The following is an 18634-nucleotide window of genomic DNA, read 5'->3' as shown; positions in this document are numbered from 1 at the left end:
TTTACATGCTACTAGAATTGACAGTGGCATTTAAAGGGTTAACAGCTGTGATCAGTGTTCACGCTGATCACATCTGTTATGGATCGACAGCCAGCACCTACAGTATAGAGCTGGATCGGCTCTGTATCCTGCTCCCTACAAACCCAATGGACCCAGGACATAACTGTATGCCCTGGGTGTGAAGGGGTTAAAAAAACCTGCAGAAATAGATTCAGATTTTTAATGCTGTTTGATTGTAGTTCCTCAAAACCCTGTTCACTTACATTGTACTGTACTTTGTTGTGGCATCTATGCAAATTCTAAGATGTAGAATAATGTGAAGTAATCAATGAGATTCTCTAGATAATGGGTTGATGATATGATATATCAGAAGGCATAGCTGCAGCGTATCCAATACACTCCAGCATTACATAAAGCTTGATCACGCAGCTTTTTTTTCTATGTATATTATGAGATATTCATCCTGTGGTAAAATGCATGTTTTACACATCTGCTGTTCTGCACAAATCTCAGATTACATATCATAAGTATAAAGGAAGATATTATTTATTTTGATTGCAATTGTCTCCTAAGTGCTGTTTCCAGAAACTGTGGTATTACAGTCTCCACAAGTCATCACAACAGGGACCAACCAGCCGGATTGTACAGTCAAGCAGCAGGGAAATCAGGTGTGTTACACAAACTCTGGTGAGGAAAGAAGCCTTTTCATTCGGTGCACAAAGAGTAATTAGCTACATTGTGTGGAACAAATGGAAAGGTTGGCATACAGTAAGTTTCTTTTGGTTCATAGAGGAAAGTGCACAGGTTGCTAATCTGGTGTGAAACCAATCTAATCTTGAATAAACAGAAGAAAAATGTGCAAAAGCAACAAATATCTAATAAAATGCTTCATGGAAATGTAGTACTTTTACCTGAGAAAATCAAGAAAAAGATAGTTATTGCAGATGTCTCCTCCACACAGTAACCTTAAAGGGGTTGTCCCGCGCCGAAACGGGTTTTTTTTTTTTCAACCCCCCCCCCCCCCTCGGCGCGAGACAATCCCGATGCAGGGACTTAAAAAAAAAAAACAGCACAGCGCTTACCTGAATCCCCGCGCTCCGGTGACTTCTATACTTACCGGTTGAAGATGGCCGCCGGGATCATCTTCCTCCGTGGACCGCAGCTCTTCTGTGCGGTCCATTGCCGATTCCAGCCTCCTGATTGGCTGGAATCGGCACGTGACGGGGCGGAGCTACACGGAGCCCCATTGAGAAGAGAAGAAGACCCGGACTGCGCAAGCGCGTCTAATTTGGCCATTAGACGGCGAAAATTAGACGGCTCCATGGAAACGAGGACACTAGCAACGGAGCAGGTAAGTGAAAAACTTTTTATAACTTCTGTATGGCTCATAATTAATGCACAATGTATATTACAAAGTGCATTATTATGGCCATACAGAAGTGTATAGACCCACTTGCTGCCGCGGGACAACCCCTTTAAGGCCCTTTTACACACAACGATTATCGTTCAAAATTGGCTCAAAAGCCATCTTTTGAGCGATAATCATTGTGTGTAAATGTGTGCCCATTGTGCACTTACCATGCACTTTTCGTCCATCGCTGACTTCAGGTACGCATGAAATCCTCGTCCCTCAGGACGATAAGATAAGACGGACTGCACGCTGTGTTCTCCACGGGCAACGCTGATATCGTTCTTTAACAGCTGCTGTCCCTCTGGAGAACAATAGTGATGTACTTAGAGAACAGACCACACGCTGTTCTCTAAATACATGCACATGAAGTACTAAAGGGCTGATTTAGCCCATTACTACCTATGCAAAATGATCTCTCAGAACTGTCAGTTTCTGACTCCTTTTGAGCGATCATCTGTGTGTGTAAATGAGGCTTGACTGGCCTTTTCTTGTTTAGCGCCTGCTTGTAAAATAAGAATGCTATTGTTCTGAATGACTAGTTTCTGCATTGTTCTTGTGCTGCAACGCAGTTATAAATAATGTCCTTTACAACAAAATCTGCATTCTTCTGTTCTTAAGAAATTGGTGCTTGTGTAGTTTTAGTTCTATCTGGTTTACAAAGCAAAACAAATGACAGGCCAGCGGCCATGGCATACTTGTATCCTTTACTTGGCAGGGAGAGGAAGGTTTAACGTCAGCAATAGCACAGAAATGCTCCTCTGAGGGGACAGTGCCTTTTGTGTGCTGATCCATTAAATGCCTATATACAGACGTCCATGCACATCTTGTAGTGTCATGGTAATAGCCATCTTCCTAGCACCAGGGGTTATTATTAAGCTCTGTGCCTTTCCATTTGAAGACAGAACATGTAGTGCGGATCCAGTTTGTGCCGTTCAGTTTGAGAGCTCTCTAATTTGTACAAATGCTAGGAAATAAATTGGAATGCTTCAGTGCTATGTAATTACGGAACAAATATGTGTCTTTATTCGATTGCTTTAAAAAAAAGTCTGGATTTTCTTAGTTTTTGTGTAGACTGATTGATTTTTTTTTTTTTTGTTTTTGTGATGTTGCCAGACCTGTTAAATTTATGTATTCTGTCCCTTTTTAAAAAAATCCTTTTATTCCTTTATATAGCGCCAACATATTTGTAGCATGTTATAAATCACAGGGTACATGAGCGTGTGTTATATACCTATTTTATTTACTAGATTCCTCCTCAGGTGAGTTCTCCTGCATATCTGTGTTAAAAAGAGAATTACACAGACAACACAATCCACTCTCACTACATTTTACAGACACAACATGGTTTTGAATTGTCAATGTGTAATGCTAAATTTTGCTTGTGGCAGTGCTGCAAATAAATTAAATGCTTTCTGCCAAGTTTCCTTACGGATTATGGGCTTATTCAGACAGGCGTATATCGGCCAAGTTTTCACGCCCGGCCGATATACGCTGTCCCTCTCTGCAAGGGGAGGAGGCGGGCCTGGCCGGGAGCAGTGCACTGGGCTCCCGCCCCCTCTCCACCCTCTCCCCGCCTCTCCCCACTGTTTGTAATTGGATAGGGTTGGGTGGAACTTACCTCTGCCCGCATCCCACCACTCCCTTTGCAAGCAGTGGCGAAGGGCCAGAGCTCAGTGCACTGCTCCCGGCCAGGCCTGCTTCCTACCCTTGCAGAGAGGGACAACGTATATCGTCCGGGCGTGAAAACCCGACTGATATACGTCTGTCTGAGTAAGCCCTATAGCTGATTCCTGGATGTCTCTTTAGCACATTTTTTGATCGGCTTATTGTCAATGAACCCTATTAACAGACATGGGTAGTCCAAAACCGAGAACCCCTTTTTAAAAGGACATTAGAAAGATTTATATCCAGACTTAAATAGGTTGTTGGAGAAAGACTATTGCAGCCCTCTGTGTCCTATACCTCCATGACGGATTTTTGGTGGATTTACACCAATGTACAGCATAACATTCGGGGGATATTCATGGGACTACTTTTGACACTTTACTTGCCCAGTAGACCATTGATGACCGTTACAAGACTTAGTCATCCATGTATGGTTTTCACTTACCTCTCATATGTTATCCACATTACATAAAGGTTCCAATTGTGTAGAACAAGACCCTAAACCAACAACCAACTAATTACATATTACGGTTTTAAAATTTTTTGTCTGCTCTGTAAAATGAGATTTATTTTACACAAATGACAACTGAAGTTGTTCTATATCCCATCAACAGCCCAAATCACACACCCGAGAGAAGAATGCAATATCCATGAGTGACATGGTGACAGTGGCCACACAGACGAACAGCCGAGGTTCGTGCCTTGTTTTTTGTTCGACTTAAAAATTGCAGTTATTGCTACTATACTTTTAGTTGTGTTTCTATTAACCCCCTAGTGACCAAGTCTGTTTGCGTCTGAATGACCAGGCCAAATTTTGGAAATCTGACATGTGCCACTTTAACATTGAATAACTCTGTAAAGGTTTTGCATATCCAAGTGATTCTGACAGTTTTTTTTATACATATTGTACTTCATTTAGGTAGTAAAAATAGAATTTGTGAATATTTATTAAAAGTGCCAGCGTTGGGAATATTTTGAAAAAAATTTCTTTTTTTCACATTTGCAACTGCAATAGCTCAAATATGTGCAAACATACTGTACAAAGTTTTGATGAGACATATATTTCCATCTGTTTACTCCATTCTGGACACACATTGGAAAAACTTTTGAGGAACTTTTTTGTTTTCCTGCACCAAGCCCCATAAATCACCCCATTTAAAAAAATACACATTTGAATGTATTCACTGAGGGGGTCAGGAGTATTTTGACCACACGGTTTTGTTTCAGAGAATTTAGAGAAGAAAAAAAAAAATTTCATATTTTTGCAAATATGTCATTTTAAAGACGGGATTTATTTATTATTTAAATGAGTATTTGCACCCAAAATAGAAACCCGTTTATCACATGTTCAGAAACCTACCCATTGTGGCCCTAATATTATGTCCGTGTGCACAACGGGGCCAAACTGAAAGGAGCAGCCGGTGGTTTTCAGAACAGAAAATTTTGCTTAACCCCTTGAGTGGCACGCCCGGAAATTTTCCGGGACGAGCTCCACTGCCGATAGTGATATGGCCCGGAAGATTTCTGGGCTATGTATCACTATGGGAGCTGCAGAGCACAATGCCACAAGCTGTGACATTGTGCTCTGCCTGCCCAGACCCACAGAGAACAAAGCAGGACATTGAGAAGCAGGAAGATACTGCCGATATGCCGGCAATCTCCTGCTTCTAAGTCTCCTGCTTTGTTTATAGGTTGCCATAGAGACCAACGGCTTCTCAGAAGCAAGCCGATAGTCGCTGTGGCAGGGAGAGCTGGTGCTTGGCTGTCAGAGGACAAGCAGGCACCAGCTCTTACAGCAGAGATCATAGAAAACCTCCGATCTCTGCTGTGTTAACCCTTTACATGCTGCAGTCTATGTGACTGCAGCATGTAAAGGGCTGTCACTGCATCATGTAAAGGGCTGTCACCATCAGACCTCCAGAAAGTGATCAGGGGGTCCTGATGGGTCCCTGTGGAAGTCCCCTAAAAAGACAAAAATAAAAAAAAGTTTAAAAAAAAAAAAGTAAAAAAATTATAAATAAAAATAAAAACACCTGTCTCCCTTTACATTGTAAAAAATGTAAAATAAAATCACACATGTAGTATCCCTGCGTCGTAATGACCCAGAGAAAGAAATTGGTACATTATTTAACCCCTTAATGACATGGCCCCTTTTTTTCTTTTTTTTCCCCCATTTCTTTTTTTCCTCCCCGAAACATAAAAACTGTATAAACTTGGTATCGCTGGAATCGTGTGACTAAGAAAATAACGTTATCACATTATTTATTCTGCATGTTGAACGCCGTAAAAATGAAATCGAAAAAGCAAATGGCAGAATTTCTTTTCTCGTCTGTTATCATTGGGGGACACAGCTCTGACCTTGGGTATAGCTTCTGCCACTAAGAGGCGACACTAAGCACAAAAGTGTTAACTCCTCTCACTAGCTATACCCCTCCTGCAAGCAGCATGCTAGCTCAGTTTTTAGCTTAGTGTCTAGGAGGCAGGACTGTCTCTCCTGCTGAGACTATTTTTTATTTTTATCAGTTTTTTCTCCGGAAGGCCAGGGCATAACGAGGAGGCAGGACTCTCCCTGTTAACCCACCGAGGGCGGCGAACAGAGGTGATATGTAGCCCTCTGTTGTCTGCCAGGCCCCCTCTGAAGAAAAGGAGGCACACTCGGCCACCAAACTGAGTGTGACCCGCCAGCCATAGAGCCCCCCTTATTTATGGTCCGGCATCCACTGCCCCACCAAAGGCAGGCGATGATGGGGAGAAGCTCTGCTGGAGCCCGGGAGCCACTCTACCTCAGGAAGGGAGGTAAGTATGTGGGTTTGTTTTGTTATTGCCACCCGATGTGCATTGCGCTGTTTGCTATGCCGCCTGCTGCGCTACTCGTTTTCCGTTGCGCTGCTTGTTAGCTGCGCTGCTAGTTATGCCGCCTGCTGCGCTATGACAGGGCGGCTGCGGCTTATGCACCCGCAGCACCGATGTTTATGCTGCGCCCGCGGCTGTCTTGGTGGGCGCCCGCGGCTGTCTTGGTGGGCGCCCGCGGCTTATGTACCGCGGCGGTATGGTGGGCGGCCCTTTTAAACTTGGCGCAGTGTGACCGCGACTGATGTGCTGTCGGCGGCCGCCCACTTCCAGGGCGGCTGCGGCTTAGGCACTACCGTCCGGACTCGACCGCGGCCATTTTGTTGGGGCCCCCCGCGGCTGATGTGCCACTGGGCCGCCCGTACTGTCTGCTGTGTTGCCGGCCGCCCGCGTCTACTTGTTGGGCGGCCGCAGCTGATGTGCCACTGGCCGCCCGCGATGTCTCCCCCCGCAGTTGCTGTGAGCGGCCGGTGTGCTGCTGGCCGCCCACGGCTGATGTGCCGCCAGTCACCTGTGGGTGACGGCCACGGTTGATGCGCGGCTGATGGCGGCCCCCGCGGCTGGTGTGCCACCGGCCGTCCGCGATGTCTCCCCCCGCGGTTGCTGTGAGCAGCCGCGGCCGGTGTGCTTCTGGCCGCCCGCGGCTGATGTGCCGCCGGTCGCCTGTGGGTGACAGCCGCGGCTGATGGCGGCCCCCCGCGGCTGATGTGCCACCGGCCGCCCGCGCCTGTTGATGACGGCTGCGGCTTGCGCTGCCAGCCGCCCGCGGCTGAGGGTGCCGCGGTCCCGGCGCGTGCCTGCTGCTCGTTTCGTGCAGGGGCTCCTCGCGCCGTCGGCCGGGCATGCAGACGCCAAGCGGGCGTTTGATTTTCCCCGCCTAGCGGGCGACTACCCTGTGGCGCCCCGCGTCCCTCTTTCTGTAGCGCCGCACAGCCGGTTTGCCGGCCCCACTCCACGTGTCGGCACAGGGACATTTTAAAATCCCCTCCAAGCGGCCACGCTCTCGGCGCCACGCGCAGCAGAACAGGCCACGCGATTTTTAGAACAGGCCACACGATTTTTAGAGGTTGTGCACCAGCATTGCCCCCTGCAGCAGCGTTGGTCACATGTTTCCTGCGTGCGTTGCCACCGGTCAGGACGGGTGGTGGATAACCGTGTCGTACGGCCACCATTGCCTTGCTGCTGAACAGATTGCGTATCTCGCCACGTTCGGGCGTTCGATTGCCATAGGCTGGCGTATAATGCTACTGTGCGACCCGCTTTGCCTGCAGGCAGCAGCTGACCACTCCTTACGCGATCCTCTCAGTGAAACTGAGGTCGCTGGGACCCCTTCCGTACTACACACAGACTATCGGTGGCTCCCTGGTCACTGATAGTGCCCCTATTACCCCGTTCATACAGAAGGAGTACCGCACAGCTACCCATATCTGCTCCGGACCGGGTTGAGCGTTGCCTGGCCGAAGCTCCCCCATTGCCCCCCAGCAGTTCCCTGCAGCCAGCAGTACCGCGGTGTCTAAGACCAGGATGACACGCGGACAGGGCGGCCAGAGCCACATGCCAGGTGCGCTCTCGCTACAGCTCTATATATACTGACAACAGTGTGCGAACTCTTGTCAGCATTACTCTGGGCTCGCTGACTGGATTCATCGTTCCCAATGTCGGCTCCGCATCGGGTTGAGCCTTACATGTCGGCAGCTCCCCTGTGGTTCCCCCCACGGTCACATGTACCACAGTGTCCGCGTCCAGGAGGACATGCTGGCGGGGCGGCCAGAGCCACATACCAAGTGCGCTCGCGCTGTAGTTCGAGATTAAGCAGAGAGAATCTCGTCTTACAGATAACAGTATGCGATCTCTTGTCAGTACTTGCACAGGGAGTCTCTGGACTCATTTTTTCTCATGTCTGTCCCGAATCTGGTTGAACTCCTCTACAGACAATCGCATCACAGTGTCCGTGTCCAGGAGGACACGATGACAGCGGCCGGCAAGGGTCACATACTATGTGCGCGCTCGTAAAGGAACGAGACTACATCCAGCTGGAGAATATCTTGCCCTACGTATAACAGGGGTCAAGGTGCTTGTCGGCAGTACCCCAGGCGGCTGAGACCGGGGGTACTTCCATGCCCGAAGCAGCGCATACACTGGTTTGAGCAGGGGTCAGCTTCATCCCCTCAGTAGTTTCCTGCACCCTGAGTCGCAGTTCGGGACCGAGCCGCATATCAAGTGCGCTCTCTGCTGCCGTACTGGTCTACAAGCTGATTATCAGCGGTACCCCGGCCTTGATGTTAGGCCTGACCGGGTTGCCCTGGCTTTACAGCTAGCCCCCCGCTTTTTCCTGCAGGCAACCAGACCGCTAGGTCCGATGCCAGGATAGCACGCGGACAGGGTCCGGCTAGTACCACATCGGTATGGGGTCTCGCTATTGGACGAGAGTTGCATTCCCCCCAAAATTAGTCACCTTATGGACAACGTGTATTGGGCCTTATGTGGAGCAAGGTGTTAAGGCAGCAGTATGCAGGCCAAAACTCTTAAGGAAGTCAAACAGTCGTTGGGCTTCCTTCGGTCTGGCTAAGTCTTGTGGTACCCTTCTGAGCAATATACTATTCTCAGGAATTCTGTGAACACGTCGTATTCGCCTTCACCCCACAGAAGCTTACGCTCCAGACGTTTTTCATAACGGCTAGCCTCCCTGGAGTGACCACCTGCAACTTCCTACAGGCAACTTGGGGCGATCTACGATGACAGACGAGCCGCATACTTTTTAGGCCCCCACCACAGACAGAAGTGACGCGGGGCGCCCCTCCGGCGGCACTTTGTAATGCCGAGTTCGTTTCTTTCGGGCGTTCTCTGAACTACAAGGCATGTGTACTCTCTAGGAATCATGGACTGCTAGTTCTACAGCCGTGTCAGTAGGACGTGGATAGCTCTCTGCAGGAGACAGCTCCTGCGGACCCTGGTGGGGTGCAGAACAGGCCACGTTTCTCCCATTGGGGATGGGGAGACTGACCGTAGGAGTGCTCGGTATTCTAAACGATCGCTAGTGTCGGTTCAGGTGTAGAGCGCGGATCCTCAGCAAACTAGGCCCTCCTAGTCGCTTGCGAGACTGATTGTGTATAGGAAGGTAAAACGTCCAATGGGGTTAAGACTGACAGATCCAGCGACTCGCTGCGACTCTCCTGCATTGTTCTCCCTGCATTATGACTTGCAGGACAGCGTAAGACAGTCCATACTTGTACTGTCTACAATTTTAGGGTTCCTCCATCCCTACTGTGGAGGTTTCCTCAAAGGGATCAGTGCGTCTCGGACCAGTGTACCCTTGCTGCCTTGTGCGGTCAATTTTTCTGTACCCAGTGGAGTCACACGGTTACATTGCATCCCAGCACGGGGCCAGCCCTAGTTGATCACGAAATGGGCAGAAGTCCTCGCTAGCCCATGGGGCCATGCAGAGGCGGACGCCGTGGGCATTGTTGCAGAATCATGGAACCAAACTTTTTCCTCTCACGACCCTTTTTCAAGTTACAGCTAATCAGACAGCCGACGCCATGGACTGAGGCTGTCAGCATATACAGCATCAAGGTCATACGGCAGGCCTTCCAACCATGGTCAACACAGGAGTCCAGCAGGAGACGGTTGCATATCTCAACAGGTCGTTTCTCCACTGGCGTCTGGAGTCGAATGTCCCTTCATCACGGAGGGACGCTGTAGGTGAGATTGAATACCGGGAGGTATACGGGACCTGACTTACAACTAAGTCGCCTGGTAGAAGGTCCACAACCCTGATGTTTCGGAGCCTATGGCTCCACAGTTTCATCTTCGGATGCCTATTGGGTACGGATGGTACAGGAAACGGTTATCTACCCGCTGTATGGCCTACCGCCGGTATCAGGAGACACTTCGGTGAGATATCGGGCACCTTCTCGGTAGTTCCAGGGAACGCTCCAGGGCAGGTTTCTCGGTTGACTACGCCGGATTACCTCGTGCAGGTAGCATGCTTCAGTCACGCTGGCGCGCTGCCGGTAATTCCGGCAACTCCGACTGGATCCCTGCTTTTCCAGAGTGGACTCCTTACAATGACTCTGCCTTGCAGCAATTCAGGGTTACTATGCCAGCAAGGTCATATTCTCAGGCCGTATTATTTGGAAGCCGTGTGCCTCGTCGGAAGCTCCTTGTCTGGGTTTTGTTTTTTTCTTCCCTCAGAGGGTGGATGGGGCTGTTATTTAGGCCCCTTTAGGCTCTGTCTGAGCATGCGGGATACCTAGCCATCCATTAACGCTGGTCGCAGTTGAAGGACAGATTGCGTCCTTACACGTGCGACGCCTTATATTTTCCCGCCCCCTTGGGTACTGCTCTAGAACGTCCCAAGGTCAGAGCTGTGTCCCCCAATGATAACAGACCAGAAAACAAGATTTGGTTAGAACTTACCGTAAAATCTCTTTCTCGTCTTGTTCATTGGGGGACACAACACCCACCCAGTCTGGTATTGGAACTGTGATGTATACTCCCTAGGGGAGGGTCCTCGGTGCAGTCGCACACGGTGTTGGAATGAGTTACAGTTCATGAGTGTTTATTATCTATGTTGTATCCTACTGGCTGCTCCTACTGCTTGCGCACAAACTGAGCTAGCATGCTGCTTGCAGGAGGGGTATAGCTAGTGAGAGGAGTTAACACTTTTGTGCTTAGTGTTGCCTCCTAGTGGCAGAAGCTATACCCAAGGTCAGAGCTGTGTCCCCCAATGAACAAGACGAGAAAGAGATTTTACGGTAAGTACTTACCAAATATTGTTTTTTTCCCCTTAATCTCCCTACAAATGTTTTTACAAAAGTTATGCAATACATTATATATACCCACAAATGATGCCATCAAAAAGTACAACTTGTCCCACAAAAAACAAGCCCTCGTATGGCTGTGTCAATGGAAAAATGAAAAAGTTATGGCTCTTGGAACGCAACTGCAAAATTAGTTGAAATTCAATGATTAGACCATTTAAAAAAACCTGCCCTGGTGGGTACGACGGGGGTAGGAAACCCGCCACTCAAGGGGTTAAAGGTGTTTTAGGCCCCATTGCACACTTGTAGAGCCCTTGAGTGGCCAAAACTATGGAGAACCCCCCACAAATGACCCCATTTTGAAAACTAGACCACTTACCGAAATCATCTAGGGGTGTACAGCACAGACATGAATGAAGACTTACACCCTAAAATGGATCCCCCTGTTTGTCCTGTTTTCAGAAGCATACCCACTTTGACCCTATTATTACGTCCATATACACAACGGGGCTCAAACCGAAAGGAGCATTAAACTTCAACTGTGTTTTAACTTTTACGTAATCGCCATTATCCATTGGGTAACGTCGATCACGTGACCGGGGACCGCTCACCACAGCCCCCGGTCACTGCTCCAGGCTCTCGGCTACCTTTAGTAGCCAGGAGCAAGAAGACTCTACATTTCAAGGGCCCTGCCCAACTTCTGCGCTTGCATCTGACCCTTTGCCGATGGGCGCATGCACCGAAGTTGGAGAAAGGTCCACGGATAAAGATTCTGTCAGAGGACATCACTGGAGGCCTTGGGTAAGTAACTTCACCTCCCCTCATGGATCACATCCATGATGGGAGATGAAACTTTAACTTATAATAACTACGTGATCGCTGTTTTCTACTGGAACCAGGGACTGCGTACCACAGCCCCCGTGAAATCTCCAGCCTCTTGGCTACGTTTGGTAGCCAGTAGCAGGGAGATTTTAAATTACCCTGGCAATCCGCAGCTTTTGCACATGTGTCTGCCATTTGTGGCGGCGGACGCCTGCGCAGAAGCCAGGGAAAGGTCTGTGGATTAATCTGGGGGCCTTAGATACATAATCTCATCTCCCCTCACGGATATGAAACAAACTTTTATTTATTTTTTTAAACTTTTTTTTTTTTTTTTACTGTACATGATCGCTGTTATCCATTGGATAGCAGCGATTATGTGACCGGTGACCTCTTTCTGCTCTTGGCTACACATAGGAGCCAGAGAGATTTTTGAATTTCCTGGGCCGCTTGCCCTTCTGTGCACGTGCCCGATGTATGCCATCTCGTACACTGTCTGGCGAAGGTGCCGTCAGGATCAGTAGGGAGCATGTTTTTACGTCCCTGGGTATTATTAAAGCCCAGCAAGCTAGGACGTAATAAGACAATGGGGTGGTCACTAAAAAGTTAATGTTCCGCTAATACTGCTTCTATAATAGTATGGACGTATGTGCTGGAATAATAAATACAAAATATGTGCTTATACCTTGTGTGCAGGTAATGAAACCCCAATGAGAAAAATGTGCCAGTTCTTCAATCCAGTGCTAAATGATCACCAGAAGTTGGCAGTGACGAGAATGCTAAGTGGAGACTGCCGCCCTACTCCTTATGTTCTGTTTGGGCCTCCGGGAACAGGAAAAACTGTCACAGTCATTGAAGCAATTCTGCAGGTGACAGATTTTTATAAGCAGTATTGCAGTAGGCTTTTCTATGTACCTAGCCAAATGGGATCAACCTTTAATAGTGACTGTACTCGTTATTGCAGTTAACTAAAGTATGGCACTGAACCTAGTAAGCAATGAAGGGGGCACAATAAGCTCTCTGCCTTATGCATTATGTTTCAAAAACATGTAGCTGCTTACAAGTCCCATGTCAAGATTTTACTACAGGGAGTGGTGAACAGCACACACAGCCCCTGTACAGACCTCTAGGGCCCCCCTGGGACCTCCATCTGGTGCTTAATGCCCTCCAACCTCCAATTTTTGAGCCCTTCGGAAATCTCTTGAGCCTCATCTCATGGAAGTCGGCTTTTGTGGTCGCAGTAGCCTGTATCATGGAGGGTTTCTCAGTTAACAGCTTTCTTGCCACTTACATTTTTTGATTCTTCAAGATAAGATAAAGGGGTCCTGCATCTAGTGCCTTATTTTTTTCCAATAGTCATTTCTATCTTTCACCTTAAAGGCGTGTCCCACTTCTAGCTGTTCTGCTGCAAGACGCAGACAGCTCAGTAGTCCAGGTTGGTTTTGCAGGCAGTTACATTCACTTTAACAGGATTCTGCATTGGTGTACTAACCCGGGCCACTGAGGTGTTCTAAAACTTTTGACCAGTAGTGTACATTGCACAGTTTTTATTTTCAGTATTAAATTGATATTTATTCAGTTTAATGTCTCCAAATGCACTTTAAAATGAAAGCACAGGGCAAGTAAACTGGTTAAGATGAATAAAAATCATGGACTAACTTTGTTTCACCAAATTATATCTAGATTTTTGACTCTTCAAAGTATCCATCTCTAGCGGATGTAACAGCTTTACACAATCGAGGCATTCTTTCTACAATTGCATTCAGATATTGTTCAGAAATTTCTTCCCAACATTGTTGTAGAGGTTCCCACAAATGTGCTGCACTTGTAGGTTGCTTTGCCTTCACCCTTTTGTCCAGTTCATGCCAAGCACGTTTAACGGGGTTTAAGTCTGGAGACTCTCGGGCCATTCCATTCTTTAAAGCTTACTGGATTCTTCTTAAAGGAGATGTCCCGCGCCGAAACGGGTTTTTTTTTTTTTAAACCCCCCCCCCCGTTCGGCGCGAGACAACCCCGATGCAGGGGTTAAAAAAACAAACAGCACAGCGCTTACCTGAATCCCGGCGGTCCGGCGTCTTCATACTCACCTGCTGAAGATGGCCGCCGGGATCCTCTGCCTCCGTGGACCGCAGGGCTTCTGTGCGGTCCATTGCCGATTCCAGCCTCCTGATTGGCTGGAATCGGCACGTGACGGGGCGGAGCTACACGGAGCTACACGGAGCCCCATAGAGAAGAGGAGAAGACCCGGACTGCGCAAGCGCGGCTAATTTGGCCATCGGAGGGCGAAAATTAGTCGGCACCATGGAGACGAGGACGCCAGCAACGGAGCAGGTAAGTATAAAACTTTTTATAACTTCTGTATGGCTCATAATTAATGCACAATGTACATTACAAAGTGCATTATTATGGCCATACAGAAGTGTATAGACCCACTTGCTGCCTCGGGACATCTCCTTTAAGTAGTTTCTGACATAACCTAGAAGTGTGTTTTGGATCATTGTCTTGCTGTAATATGAACCCGTGACCAACTGGGTGTACACCAAAGGGCATTGCATGACGTACCAACATGCTATAGTAACCCTTTTTATCCAGTATGCCAGTCCCCCTGTGCAAATTGTCAACCCCCGAAATCCAGCAAAAAAGCCACAAATCATTAGACTTCCTCCTCCATGTTTGACCCTTTGTGTCATACTCGGGAACCATCATTTCACCATACCCAACTTAGTACAAAAGCCCAATGTGATGTCAAGTTTTGATTTAGATGACCTTACTCCACTCTTCAGTGCTGAAGGTGCTGCTTGGCCATGGCAGGTTTTTGTTTATTTTTTTGCAATCTTAAGAGTATCAGTAAGAAAGCTTTTGCTGCCTGTCAAACCTGCAGATAAGTCTTCACAGTTGAAACGAAAAATTGTTTATTTTTTTGCTGCATTAAGCTGTCCTGGAAGATTTTGTGCTGTGAGGCGCAGATCACGTAAACTGTTGACTCTCAAGAACTTTTCATCTCATATTGTAGTGCCTTTCATCTGCTAAGAGCACTTTAATGGTATAGGAAACTCTGACTTCCATCTTGGCTTTATTGGCAATTTCTCTGTGGGACAGACCTACACTTCTAAAGGTTATAGTTGTCTGTCATCTTTGGTTAATTGCTGTTTTCTTTCCATTATGATAGTAATGTTCTCTGTTCTGTAGCACAAAACTGTCTAGAAGTGCTCTGTTAGGTGCACTGGTCAGACATAATCCTTTGTTTCTGTGTCTGGCAGGCATGGGCGACAGCCTGCTCTTCCTGTGCACTGAACTTTCATTTATCCTCTTCCAGCACTCCTCGTATTAATTGTTTCTGGGCCTCCTGCTCAGCTGATGCATCTTTTCTAATCGGCGCCCTATATAGCTGCCCTGAGCCTTTCAGTCAGTGCTGAAAAAATGACCAAATATGGGATTGACAAAGCAACTGTTAGGAGGATTCACAACTGGCTGAGTGATCATACTCAGAATAGCCGCACATCCAATTGGAAGAATATGTCAAGTGGGGTACCACAAGGCTCTCTCCTGGGCCTAGTGTTCTTCAACATTTTTATAAATGATCTGTAAGAGGGAATTGAGGGAAAACTGATCAAATTTGCAGATGACACAAAGCTAGAAGGGATAGCTAACACTAGGGAAGAGAGAGAGAGATTCATAAAGAACTAGAAAAGCTTGAACAGTGGGCGGCAACTAACAGAATGGTATTTAATAGAGATGAGCGAACGTACTCGGTAAAGCACTACTCGTCCGAGTAATGTGCTTTATCCAAGTACCTCCCCGCTCGTCCTGAAAGATTCGGGGAGCGCCGCTGCTGACAGGTGAGTTGCGGCGGGGAGCAGGGGAGAGCGGGCGGGAGAGGAGAGAGAGATCTCCCCTCCGTTCCTCCCCGCTCTCCCCTGCAGCTCCGCGGCGCTCCCCGAATCTTTCAGGACGAGCGGGGAGGTACTCGGATAAAGCACATTACTCGGACGAGTAGTGCTTTACCGAGTACGTTCGCTCATCTCTAGTATTTAACAAGGAGAAATGCAAAGTCCTACATCTGGGCAAGAAAAAAAGCACATAATGAAATGGGAGGAATTAGGCTAAGCAGCAGCACATGTGAAAAACACTTGGGTATACTACTAGATCATAGACTGAACATGAGTCAACAATGTGATGCAGCAGCCAAAAATGCAAACACAATTCTGGGATGTATTAAGGGAAGCATTAAGTTTAGATCACGTGAGGTAATTATCCCCCTTTACTCTTCCTTAGGGTGGCTTCACACGAGCGTATTTTTGTGCGTTTTTTTATATATATGTTTCTTTTTCAGGGAAGGGCTTATATGTAAAGCTCTTCCCTGAAAAAGAATGCAGGGGTGCTGGCGGACCATAGTTTTCAATGCTGTTGGATCCATTCAGCTATTCCTGAGGCTTACTGTGTGAAAGAACCAGACACACTTTTCAGGATTATAGCACATTAGTTGTTTGTGATGCTTCCTGGGCAGTGCATCATTAGGGCTCAGCTTTACAAATTTGCAAGGTTGTTGCTTAGTCCTCCATCGACACTTTTTTCCAGATGTCACAAAAGGCACACATTCGCATCAACAGATGCGGGTCTTTATTGTTGCAGGCTATGGAGGCTCAGCTCGCCATCTCAAGTTTCTCATTCTATTTCCCACCTCAGGGATTGCTTTAGGATGTCCCATGGTCTTGTGTACCCCAATGAAATTATGGAGAAAAGAGGATTTTTGTCCTACCATAAAACTTTTCTCGTAATTATCGGTGGTAGCTGTGTCACCCAATGATTGTTTCAGGCTACTGTATCCTCTCTTGTGGCATGTTTTTATGTTTAGCTCTGACCTCTGTTCTTATTGGTGCAGGCTTCTCCTGGTGTACAAACTTAGTAGCTCCGTACCTGTAGGCTGAGTATAACCTGTATAGGAGGAGACCACTTATTTTTGTACTTGGTGTTATGCAGCCTTGCTGTAGCAGCCTATACCAGTGGTACTTTGTCCGCCAATAGACTACGAGAAAGAAATTTACGGCGATTGGCTGCAGCAGTCTGTGATGTATTGTACACAGGCTACTGCAGCTTGTGAACAATGTGTCACAGGGGAGACCCTGAGCCTCAGAGCTGGACACAGCGGGGATCTGGGAGAGAAACTAGCTGATTGTAAGTGCTGTAGAATGTTTTGCCCTCTACATATAAATAGGAGTATTTGACACTTCTATTTCAAATATTTATGGGTTAAATTAAGTAAATTACATTTTTTTTTCTCTACAGATTTATTATGCTCTGCCAGACAGTCGTATTTTGGTTTGTGCCCCCTCTAACAGTGCTGCTGATCTTGTGTGTCTCCGCCTTCATGAGAGTGGCCATCTCGAAGCTGGTAGCATGGTGAGGATGAATGCTTCCAGCCGTCAAGAGGAGGTAACACAAGAACAGTTTTCCATCTGTGTAATATAATTATTGAGGTTTCTAATTGTCCCATGTATGGCCATCTGAAGGCCGGCTTCACAGCGTTTTGTTGTGTTTTTGGTGGTTATTTTTCTGCAATTTTTTTTCTTAGCCAAAAGTGCTGTGGCCACATGTTCCTTTAAAGTATATAGTGAATGACATTCGTGGACTCATGGGGAATTCACCGGCTTACTTACTTAAGCTGGCAGGTGGCTCCTTTTTTCCTACAGATGTCTGTGCATATGTTTTGACAAGCCATGGTGTTGTGTTGACAAGTTGTTTTCAGGGTTTTTACCAAAGCGCTGTCTTAAGCATATTCTTTTACTCGTTCTACTATTGAAACCATGTATGCGCTTGTTCATGGAACCCTAATCTTTATAAACCGATAATAAAGAGAGGGTATAGTGAAGTATGAGGGTGCCAGACATAGGTTATTTTTTTTGGGGGGGGGGGGGGGTTGCCATTTTTCTTCATGGGCCTCACAATAAAACTTTATAAATGCCAGGAAAAAATGCATGTACTAAGTGTGTCTAAATAAAAAAAAATCGCCAAAAACGCATGTTGTAAAAAATGCCAGACCTTTCAAACTATTTTTGTTATTTTTCTAACACAAAAGGAAAGTGTTTTGTGTGCATGAAGAAAGGCTAACAAAATGAGTAGTTCCCTTCTGCTTGTTTGCAACTTTTTCACACTTTTGGTTTTTTTTTTTGTTGTTTATCGCTGCATTCAAAGACCCCCTAACGTTTTTCTTTTTTGTAAATGGTATGTGAGGTTTTGGGATTATTTTAGCAGGATTAGTTTTATTTATTTTTTTTATGGTACCATTTCTTGATCCATGTGGCGTCTTGTTCACTTTCTATTCTGTTTTTTTGTTGGGCGAGAAAGACAAAATGAGCTATATTTCGCCATGTTTTTTTGTATTACTTTTTTCATGGCATGCACTGTGCGGATTTAAATGTACTAACGATTTTCTCTGGTTCATTACAAACGTAGCGCTGCCACATGTGTGTTTTTTCGTTTGTTTTATTTTTATTTTTTTCATGTTAAAGGTGGAGTTTTGATGTGGTGGGTTTTTTTGTTTTTTTTTTATACTTTTTTTTTTTTTTTCTCCCACTAGGAGACTTGAATATCATACCTTTTTTTTCATTCTTCTAATACACTAATATACTTCAGTATAGTAGTGCATTAGAAAGCCCATGAGGTCAGCCAGGGGCTGAGCCTCATGGGTCCCCTTAGCTGGCAGACTCTGAGGCTATATCCCAGCTCCCAGGTGCCATAGCAACCCATTGGGAGCCTAGAATTACATCACAGGGGTCCGATGGGTGACAGAGCAAGCCCCTTCGCCCTGTCTGCCATTTGCATGCGCTGTTGCACTTTTTTTGTCTGCTTAAACTGACCAACGAATGAATTATCATTCGTCATTCAGTCGCTGCCGGCATTTACACTGACCGATTTATACCCTTACATGTCGCAATGTTGAAGTAGTTAAATGTCTGTGATTGAAGCTAGTTCCAGTCACCATTGTTGCAGCTGTATAACATAAATAGCACTCATAGTGAATGGAGATAAGCCCACTCAATACACCCCACAGCAACTGAGGGCATACGCGTACATCCTTGGTCGTGTAGGGGTTAATGGTATTCTGTATCATACGTTTTACAATCCA

General features: G+C 46.7%; 1 protein-coding gene across 1 annotated transcript in view; it reads left to right on the top strand.

Moving 5' to 3' along the window:
- Positions 1–18634, top strand: part of MOV10L1 (Mov10 like RNA helicase 1) — a 70663-nt gene that overhangs the window by 30401 nt on the left and 21628 nt on the right. Inside the window, exons 13-16 of the mRNA XM_066591878.1 lie at positions 574–668; positions 3691–3769; positions 12205–12377; positions 16795–16941. Of these exons, the coding sequence (XP_066447975.1) occupies positions 574–668; positions 3691–3769; positions 12205–12377; positions 16795–16941 (494 nt within the window). The remainder of the gene's footprint in view (positions 1–573; positions 669–3690; positions 3770–12204; positions 12378–16794; positions 16942–18634) is intronic.

Source organism: Eleutherodactylus coqui, chromosome 2 (genome assembly GCF_035609145.1).
Source record: "Eleutherodactylus coqui strain aEleCoq1 chromosome 2, aEleCoq1.hap1, whole genome shotgun sequence".
Taxonomy (NCBI): domain Eukaryota; kingdom Metazoa; phylum Chordata; class Amphibia; order Anura; family Eleutherodactylidae; genus Eleutherodactylus; species Eleutherodactylus coqui.
Note: the sequence above shows the minus strand (reverse complement) of the source record. Positions and strands in the feature narration are given on the sequence as shown.